Below are 10,468 nucleotides of genomic sequence, written 5' to 3'. Positions count from 1 at the left end.
CCCTACCGTTTTAAAGGATTCTAAGAACTGCATTCATTCACTACTTTTTAGATGAAGATACGTCGTTTAGAATATTTAAATGATCATAAGTCCTAACAACGATTTCTTGTAAATTTACAATTGAGATATAATATAAGAATAAAATTATACATTGTTTAAAATAATTTGGGACGTCTAATATGGATATTAAAAATTTAGCAAACCAATTCAAAAATTTATTTTCACCTAATTCTTTTTTATTATCGTACCAAAATATTTATCAATTTCTTTGTTTGATAATAACTTCTTATAATGTTAATAATTTTTTCATTGCCTGTGAAACTTATCTTATGTCTCTTATTCCCTTTAAAATGTTATATTCAGTTTAGCACCGTACAGATAAAGCAACAGGTGCGATATTCTACTATAGTAAATATTCTGAAAAACTACAAAAGAGAAACGTAACAATTCATGTCGGTCACGTCACATAAATTAATAAAAAAATGCAAAAAGCAAATTTAAAGTATATTCTACAATCCCAAATTGTTAGTAATGAAATGGCGCTACGATTTCGATTGTTATCAATAAAACGAATAGAGACTAGATTTTGATTTGATTATCTATTACGCGATAGCGATTATAATTATCTATATCAGAAAATGGAAGTTCATTAACTCCCTACAGTTGACACATGCAATCATAATTCATCAACATTTACTAATTATGGAAAATTATTAAAAATTTTTATGATCGATTCTAGTACGTACTGCAGATAAAAAAATATGTTATCTTATACGTATATAATAACTACCATTTATCAGGTAGCTATACAATTTTTATTATTACCTGTCAAATTAACATCAAATATTTGGACTACGTTTCACACCTCTACAAATTGGTAATTCACAGACACAATTCAACACATACATTTTCTCTTCCTATTTCTATATTTTTGTTCAATTTTATTCTAAAAAAAATATACTGATTAATCAAATAAAACCATTTTGGACAACTAGAAAATTAAAAAATATTTTTAAATTCACCGAAACGTTGCTTGCAGAAAATATCTCATCTATGACAGATTTAATACGTATTGAGAACTACAGAACGAATAGGATATTTTGGTTAAAAAATGGGATCAAATACCACTCTTCAGCCTTTAAATAATATAAATACAAAGATAACGCAATATTAACTTTTATTTAAGAAAATATATTTACACGAATTCCATAGAAATAAGATTTCACGTGGGTAAAAAATCACTATGTGGGTCATAGCCAGTATAGCCAGTATTTTAATACTGTTTTGACAGTAGACTAGTTACATTTTCATGTTCAATGATCAATGTGGTACTTTCCATCAGTGTACTAACTGATCGACGGATGAAAAAATGAGATAAATCAAAAGAGAAACATTCACAAACAGTTACGCTTAACCTATCAGCTATTTACAACGAACATAGCTAGAAGATAAATTAAAAATAACAAAATGACATACTTGAAAAGTTTTGTTTGTCGTATTGCCTCGTAGTACGTGGACAAAGCTTTTAAAAATGAACTGTAGTTTATGGTACTGGCCCTCAAGATGTCATCTGCTAGTTCTGGTATGAAGACTGTCTGATTTTTCCGCTGTTTGATGATCGATTCTTTGGTGACAAAATCGTTGTGTAACTTTATGTACTTCTCTTTTGTTTTCTGAAGCTTGTTCTGATTATTGTATACCACTACCGGCTCGTTGCTTTCAGAACCAACCAACGTACGTACACACATGGTTATTCGTTTATCGAGATCGTGCGTGATAAAGAGAAAATAAATTACGTTTCAAGACGTGCCGAATCGTTTACACCAATTACGCACGAGAACGTTTAAATTTGACGAAACGTTTCAGAAATAATTTGGAAATCGCGACGCGATCTGATACGATCACAAAGTTATACTGTCGCACAGTGCGCCGCTCCGTGGAAGTAACCCCCTTTTATACTTCCCCACCAATGATCCGCGATCGACCAATCACGGGGTCATATAATCGAAAGGGTTTACCATTCGAAAACCCTGAATTTATGAGGGATGAGTTCAATGATCTGTGAAGATTCACTGCAATCATAATTGGTTAATTATTGTATTGAAGTAAAAGTAAGAAAGTATTTATTCTTTTTCGTATTGCACATTTTATTTTTGTCCTCGTAGGATCAGTTTCCAGAATTGTCAAACTGTTCCAATATGTGATGTATCTTCTGTTTTTTCTGTTATACTGTATTGTTTATTTTAATAATTACTCGACAAAAAATTCAATTACACTCGAGATGATGATGTCCCTATATGAATAAGTAATTAAAAATTTTAGAATTAATTCAAAATTTGTCCCATATTTATGATAAATGTTTTAAAATTAATCTGAAACATTTCGCGATTCGATACATATCGATATTGATTCGATATATGCAAAATAATAATGTTGGCATACCGTGATATATTTTACTTAGTTTAGGTATATTCTATTCCAATTGTATTTTGTTTCTGACATATCGAGCAAAAATATCGTTTTAATTTGATATACAAATAATGGAAACAAAGATCTATTGCATTTAACCAAGACTAATCAACAAAATCTTGATTCATCATATGCGATTGCACAGTGTGTTTGTAAAACAGGGTCACTATCCTATTGATAACATATTAAATATGTCATTTTTGTCATTTAAAATGTTACTAATACATATCATATAATGTATGACGTATCAAATTTTGCATTAAATTCTAATATTCATATTTATTAATATATTTTCCTTTTTAGGTTGCGGTTATGTACTAAGCAATATTTAACATTTAATATTCCTCAATTATCATTGTTAATATGATAATGTTCCTCGCAATATCATTAGTTCAGTAATATATTTATTCTTCACAAATTTTTTATAAATATAATTAAATGTTCAAACATATAAATGTCGATATTCGACATTTACTTTACGATTATAGTTAATCAAAGCTGTTATTTTTTTCACTCGATGTGAATTAGCAAAAATAGGTCGAGGATAATTCCTGAGAAAGAAAGCGGTGCATTATTCAAACACAGAAGCTACAAAGAAGAAGAGGTCGCGGAAAAAGAAGAGGAAGTTGACGGGCCGGATGACGTATTTCGACTGCGCACTAGTGTTATTCGGCAATTGCTGTTTTTTATTCGCTTGATTTTAGATGAAGGGGTACTACGAACGAATAACACGATGATGAAAGATATTTAAGCAATAGATGAATTTCCAAGCAGCCCTATCATCGGTAACGCTCACGTGAAAGCATTATTTGACTAAAATCTGAAAACGATACATGTAAGCTCCATTAATAGAACTAACATTTTTCTTTTTCAATGAAAATTACTTGAATAAATTGTCTGAATCTTCTATTATTTGTGACTTTGTTTATAACTTTTTAAATGATATCTATTTCGGGCTAGTAATATTCATTAGATTTATTTATATAAAATTTGTATAAAATCTTATTTATTTTTATTTTATTTATGTAAATTTTATATAAATTTTAATACGATATTTACACAATTTAAACAAAATTATGAAATTTCATATTCTGAAATATTTTACAGATTTAAAGCGATTTACTATAAATGAAGTAGTGATGAGCATTTAATAGATCTTACTTGGAAGTAAACCATAGATATCGGGAAAAAAGTTGCTTAACGTAAAACATCTAACGTTTCATCGAAAAGGAATAGAGGCAATTGATGTCTAGGCATTGATCAGCTTGGATCTACGTGTACTACAGCACCACACAAGCACGCTAGGCATCGTTAGTCGAGTTAAAAGCGGTTCACCTTAGAGATGTCTACGTGATTCCCTGCAACGTTAGAAATTTTGGTATATTCAATTCGGAGAAATTTTTATATATAGTCTTTACAGTCCTCACGTACCGAATATTTGATTCGATGTCGTTTTCCCGATAATAAATTACACAATTTCTTCCTTTTTAATAATTGTTTGTTATTTATTATAGCGATAGTTTTTTTTATTAAATTCGTTTTTGTGAAAATTTGTTCCAGAATTTAATCATAGATTTTCGACTGGAAAACGTGATTTGCGACAGGTTTTAGATTTGGGTGAAGGACCGTGGAGCTTACATACACATGAAGATCAGCACGAACTCATAAGGAAAACAAATCTTAGTTCTTATGCTAAATGATTCAATAATCAACGGCATAACAAACATTTATGGTTGTTATATGGTGCATAATAATGTGTGCAAGTCTCATAATCTAGATATAGAAACAGTTATAAAGTTATCATGAATCGTGAATTTTATTCATGAATTACTATCAACGTGACTATTAGCAAATTTTAGTGACAAAATTAACGAGCTGCATTATTATTGCAGCCGCAGCGCAAGATTAAAGGCTGTCGACCGCAAAATATTTGGCAAAGTACCACCCCTATGTGTGTATTCCTTAAGCTTCATTTATTTTTGGCACACATTAACTGATACTAAAGATTACCATTTTGATCGAAATGTTAATGATATGAATCAACATTACACAAAACATGGATATATATTTTATGTGGAATGCAGTCGATGTTACATACATTTTTAAATGACAAATGAAATATTTTTAAATTGCAACTTGCAAATGAACATTTATTTGGAGTGAAAGTAGTGGTTAGCCTTGCTAATAAATTTATTGATGAATTGAATAAGTAGGTCAGCAAATAGAATACATATACACTAAAAGAAATGAAATATAAATTATACATTTTTTAATTGATTTATGAAATTAAAAAATAAATATTTATAATCAAATATAAAAAAACTAATTCTTACTATAGAAGATTTTTAATATTTTTCTATTTCGTTTAGAAATGAAGATTTAATTTCCCTTGTAAAATCATTTTTTGTCTTAGAAACAAAATTACTTAGATGATAGAAGAAGCATGTTTTTAACATTATTTATTATTAAAAGAAATATCGATGCATTATTGTAAGATGCTTACAATTGGCAAATTTATTTTATAATTTATACATGGCGTATTACATGAAATCACATTCATCTCAAACTACAATTCAGATCGAAGGTAATAATGAAAAAATAACGTATAGAAATAAACTATGAATAATATGACCGTGGATGCTTAGCTAACAGTGATCTATGTGAAATACAAAAAGTAAGTCATTTTAGCTCTGATCCATCACATTAGTTTCATTTACGCTACTACCAGTACAATCTTTTTGAATTATTTCGAAAAGTGGCTGAAGTTCGGGTGTTGACTTGATCTGCGTTACGAACTCACTTAACGATGGATTTTTGTCTAAAAATGGAAGAAACAATTTGTAACTCAACGAATAAACAATTTTAACTGATAAAAATTCTTGATAAGTAATGTTTTATATATTTTACCTGCATCTGGTATAGTTAACAGTGCTGCCACAGCTCTTAATGCCGAACGTTTAAGTTCATCTTGTTTTTCGTATTCCTGTTTCACTGAATTTGCTCTTACCTTCATTGTACAAGTGCTTTTCAATGGTTCAACTAATCTTTCCAACCCTATATACAATCGAGCATTTCATTAAGACAAGTTAACAATTAATTTATAGTATTCACTTACTTTGAAAAACTGCTGTAGGGCATAATTGAGCAAGTCTCGCAGTCATTAGATAAGTTAACATTTTAATGTCATAATGATCTCTGAGACCATTCTCAACGTGGTTTAAGAATTCGAAAACATCGAGGCGGTCAAGGCAGGAATCAAGTAGTGTGTACATGCACTCAAACGCTGCTTTTCTGAGATCTAAACCATCATCTACCGTATGTTTGAATGGACCCATTTCAACTTCTCTTATGAGTTCTTTCTATATTTAAATTATTTAACATATATAAGTAAATAATTTTATAAGAAATAATATATTTTAATATGATTAATTGATATTATATTGTTACCAAATACCTTTATTTTAGTCTCAGTATAAAGATGTGGTAATACAGAGTCTAGTAAATCTCTTATGAGCATTGGTTTATTATGAGCTGCTGAATTAAAAGCAACTAAGGCTACCCTTCTCACATTCAAATCAGGATCCTCTAGAGCAACTAAGAAATTATCCATGCACTGTTTTAACATAGCATCAATTTGTTGTGGCTGTAAAAATTATATAAACAGTTAGATAATTTATTTTAACATATGAAATTAATGTATAAAATACCTGATCAGAAATAGTGAATTTAACAGCGGTAACTGTAGTAGTTCTTAAAAGTGCAGATGTTGATTTTAATGATTCTTGCAATCGTGGTAATAAAGTAGCGGGATCAATCAAAGTGAGTTTTCCTAGGCACTCTGCAACAACGTTACGAGTACCTTCTTCCGTGCATTCACAGTGCCTGTACAGAAGCATCCAGATCGAGGGCACAAAATTTTGCAAATGAGATACACCAGATGGACTAGCAGATTGACATGTAATAATCTGCAATCCATAAGTTTACAAAGTATTTCATATTTTCAGTGAAGGTAAAACAAAGTTTAAATTGTTTAATAAAATTTACCTCTTTTAATGAATGTAAAAGAAGATACTGACGCTTTGGTTGTGCCTCGATTTCTTTTAATATAAATGGTAAATATTTTGGAAGATTGCCGACTGCTATGTTACCTAATGTGTAACTAGCTGCTGACTTTACTTCTTCCGAATGGGAAGAAAACGAGTTCAAGATTATATGCTTCAGAGAAGTAATTCCACTCAAATCTCTAAATAGAACATAATTTAAACGACAAAAATTTCATAATCGATATAACAATATATACTTACACATGTCTACCTATTTCACCAATAACCAATAATGCAAAAATATGCTGCGCATCGCTTTGTGGATTTTGAACGTCTTTTAAAAATTGTTCTACCACTGCTTGAGCTTCTTGATGCCACGTGATCGTTAATGCAGCTGCACATTTCGCAAGGGAATGATAAGCTTGTTTGTGAAGTACAGATTGACTAACTGGAGCTAACAACATTGAGAGCAATTCTCTGTAACCAAGACCTGGTATATCTGCTTGTACTAATGCTTGGAAAAATTTTAACATTGAATTCAAAGCCACTCCTAAAATGTAACAAAAATAATAAATTATTAATATTTTTGTTATATATACATTTAATAAAATATGTATGCATACAAAGTTTTAGTTAAACAATCAAACATATATTACCTTGTAGAAGTGGAGACTTTACCAGAACTAAAATTTCTGGGAGAATATTATCAGAAACCCTCGTAAGAGCGACTGGATGCAATTTCGCTATAGTAGTAAGAAGATTGAGGGTTAACTGTGCAATATGTAAATCAGTCTCATTTAGTAACGCTGGTAATTCTGTAGTAACCTAATAAAATATTTTATAATAATATTGGTTAGAAAAACAAGTATTAGTCATTATTTCTATATTTTTTATTACCTTATCTAATAAATCCGCATGAAGAGTGGAACTATAATTTCGAACCAAAGTATCCAAAAGTGGAAGAGAACATAATTTTAAAGCTCGCTGATTTTTTCTTAGGAATGACCCAAGAATTGGAATTGCTTCTTCCTAAAGAAAAAATATAGTGAAACTAAACAAATGCAATAATATTAAAATAATAATTCATAACATATAATATAACATATGTACCATAATTTGTTTAAGATCTACTCTTAGAGGAGACGATGCTATACATGTTAAAGCTTTTACTGTCGTAAGTCGAGTAATCTCGTTACGGAGCCTATCCAGAAATATAGGAAGGCATACGTGTAATTCATCAGATAAAGTATCTCCAAAATGCGCGAGAATTTGGCCCATGCAAGCTATTGCTCTTTCTTTTACTTCTTGATCAATATCCGCTGTTCTTAATCTCATTAATGTACACCGATATATTTCCCCAGATAACGATGTAAAATCAAAATAACATGTTTTATCTGAAGTAACATTTAACAATGAATTTAACCTTTTATTACTAATTTATCTTTAAATCTGTTATTAGAAAGAATTTTTTAAAACTTACCATGTGGTCTAATGACTTGTACAAGTTGCTGTAATACTAGCAACGCTTCTGCTGTAATTTTATAAAATGGATCTCCGACAGCTGCAATAATCGGAGGAGCTAATACTGCCATATGAGCGTGAAACACTTCCGGTTGATGAGTTATTAATAACGTATGTACAAATGTTAATGTATCAATCTTCATATTTGATGAAGAATTTTTATCTCCCAAAGAATATTGTATACCAGGTATCAATGCGGGTATATGATTACTTAAAGCACCAGGCAATACAAGCACTAATTCTTTCAACAACGAGAAACAATCTTGTCTCGTTTTAATGCTCTTTTCTTTCATTTGACGATGAACAGCTTTTACGATTAATGGAACTTGCTGTTGTAATAACGCAATAGGTCCGTCGTCATCTTCCATTGCATCAGGATCAAGAGGTACACCAGTTGCTGGTCTTGTTTGTCTTAGCAGTGCAATGTATGCATGGAAAATATCAGATTTTACATTTTCCTCTCTTTCTACAAAAATATATACATATATACTTTTAGCAACAATTTAAATAATATTGGTCTTTTAATAAATTGTTTTACTGTATGCAAAATATACCTTTAAATCTTGAAATCAAAGCTGGAGAAACAACTTTATAAAGTTCGGGTAGAAGTTCTCGTCTACTAGACACAACAGCCTCAAGACATTTTGCAGCTGCTCTACGAACTTTCCAGCTCATGTCATCATCATCTGAATATTCATCTTCTGCATCTTCTTCTCCATCTTCTTCTACTTCCATCATAACATCTTCTCCATCAGACATGTCGTTCATATCATCATCATAATTATAGTTTGGATCATATGTGATGTAAAGTAAACAAATTTCTATAATCTAGTAAAGAAATAATTCAGTTTTAAGAAATAATTTAATTCTAATTTATGAATAATTCTCATGAATTTCAGATATTAAAATTATCTAAGGAAGAGTGCTTACTTTATTTATATGCGGAGTTATTTCTTTGGGGCATCTGTAGACAAAAGATTCAAATGCTTGCAAACAATATTCTCTTAGTTCATCATCATCCTCATTACTATATTGTACAATTAGTGGCATAACTTTCTCTATTTGCTCTCCAAATCTGTGCCCTGCTTGACGACTAAAATTCAATAAGAACTGTTAATCAAATAAAAACTGTTAAATATGCACAAATATATCTCACAAAGAATACTTACCAAATGGAAGCAATGCATTGTATATAAGTACGTATTACATTTTTTGCTGTTTGTGTATAAAGACCTTCAAGTAGATGATCTACAAGTTTATTGTACAAGTAATTATTACTTGAAGTTAGAAGATGACTAAGTGCTATTATAGTACGCTTTCGAACTGCTTGACGAGGAGAAGAAAGTTGCGGCAACAAGGCGGCCAAAATAGTGGAATGGAACGTAATTAGTAAAGCACCAAACCGAGATAGTAAGTCAGCCATAATGTCAAGTGCCTCAAGTTGTACAGATACATCTTCCTGCTATGTAACATAAAATTAATTCTTTTATCCTGAATATATAGCATAAAATTTTATTTATAATTTTTTATTACAAGTTTGGCAATATCAATTACTTTTTCTATAGCACTACTTAGTCGACCAGTTATTCGTTTACAAATATTTGCAACAAGTGCACTGGATCCCAAAGGAAGCTCAGATATTACAGTCTTCAATCCTATACTGGAAATATCCCTTAATTGTTCTTTATCTGATACCATGTTAATGCATAGAGCATCTACAATAGTTTCCACTTGGTACTCCTTTACCTTATTGACTAGAGGGCCCAAACTGAAATCGGACACGTTTCTGTAATCGTGTCCAAATACAAAGAAAATCTTGCAAACATAATAAGCGTTTTGAACACACAAGCAATTACACGTGTTAGCTTTTTAAGAAAAAGGTAACTAATGTTCAAAATAACATATAATAGTAACATAAACATATATGACATTATTATAAAAATTCAAACAAAAAAAATTTACACCTTAATCTAGATATAACTGTACCATTTTACAGCAAGATTTTGAACTTCCCCATTTTTATCCTCCAATAGTTTTAAAAGCATTTTCACAACTTTACGTTCTGAATCATCATCTAATTTGATATTGTCTTTTTGGAGCTCACTCATTAGGTCATTGGTTGCCATAAATCGAAAGTCCTTGTCAGTAGATGTCATCTGGGACAATAAAATGCATTAAATTATTGATATAAAAATAAAACAAAATTATAAATAAATTATAATAAATTATAATCAATTTTAGAATTACAATGATTACACAGGTAAAAAAGATTACCATCATATATAATAATGAAACATATAAAATTAACCCAAAAAATAAAATTACTAAATTACTAATAATACATAATATAAAAACCAATAATTATTGTAAATATATAAAACTTTGAATTATATCTACGAAAGACTAAAACAATATATGTATATATATATATATAT

The 10,468-nt window shown here is 29.9% G+C and overlaps 2 protein-coding genes across 3 annotated transcripts in view; both read right to left on the bottom strand.

Annotated features, from left to right (window-relative positions):
• Positions 1-1,944, bottom strand: part of LOC108546307 (transmembrane protein 205) — a 12,415-nt gene extending 10,471 nt beyond the window's left edge. The window contains exon 1 of the mRNA XM_017898318.1: positions 1,477-1,944. Within this exon, the coding sequence (XP_017753807.1) occupies positions 1,477-1,748 (272 nt within the window). The 5' untranslated portion in view covers positions 1,749-1,944. The remainder of the gene's footprint in view (positions 1-1,476) is intronic.
• A 3,065-nt stretch (positions 1,945-5,009) lies between these two features.
• Positions 5,010-10,468, bottom strand: part of Cand1 (Cullin-associated and neddylation-dissociated 1) — a 6,230-nt gene continuing 771 nt past the window's right edge. The window contains exons 2-17 of one of the 2 annotated variants that reach the window (XM_017898270.1): positions 10,020-10,189; positions 9,588-9,801; positions 9,203-9,495; positions 8,964-9,126; positions 8,588-8,861; positions 7,993-8,499; positions 7,623-7,906; positions 7,410-7,541; positions 7,169-7,337; positions 6,774-7,062; positions 6,514-6,712; positions 6,177-6,434; positions 5,924-6,112; positions 5,585-5,828; positions 5,377-5,523; positions 5,010-5,287 (exon numbers count right to left, since the gene is read on the bottom strand). In XM_017898270.1, coding sequence (XP_017753759.1) covers positions 5,154-5,287; positions 5,377-5,523; positions 5,585-5,828; positions 5,924-6,112; positions 6,177-6,434; positions 6,514-6,712; positions 6,774-7,062; positions 7,169-7,337; positions 7,410-7,541; positions 7,623-7,906; positions 7,993-8,499; positions 8,588-8,861; positions 8,964-9,126; positions 9,203-9,495; positions 9,588-9,801; positions 10,020-10,189 — 3,666 coding nt within the window. In that variant the 3' untranslated portion in view covers positions 5,010-5,153. The remainder of the gene's footprint in view (positions 5,288-5,376; positions 5,524-5,584; positions 5,829-5,923; positions 6,113-6,176; positions 6,435-6,513; positions 6,713-6,773; positions 7,063-7,168; positions 7,338-7,409; positions 7,542-7,622; positions 7,907-7,992; positions 8,500-8,587; positions 8,862-8,963; positions 9,127-9,202; positions 9,496-9,587; positions 9,802-10,019; positions 10,190-10,468) is intronic. The other variant, XM_017898271.1, reaches the window with a different exon arrangement.

Source organism: Eufriesea mexicana, unplaced genomic scaffold (assembly GCF_001483705.2).
Source record: "Eufriesea mexicana isolate 0111107269 unplaced genomic scaffold, ASM148370v2 scaffold657, whole genome shotgun sequence".
Lineage (NCBI taxonomy): Eukaryota > Metazoa > Arthropoda > Insecta > Hymenoptera > Apidae > Eufriesea > Eufriesea mexicana.
This window is presented reverse-complemented; position numbering and strand designations above follow the sequence as displayed.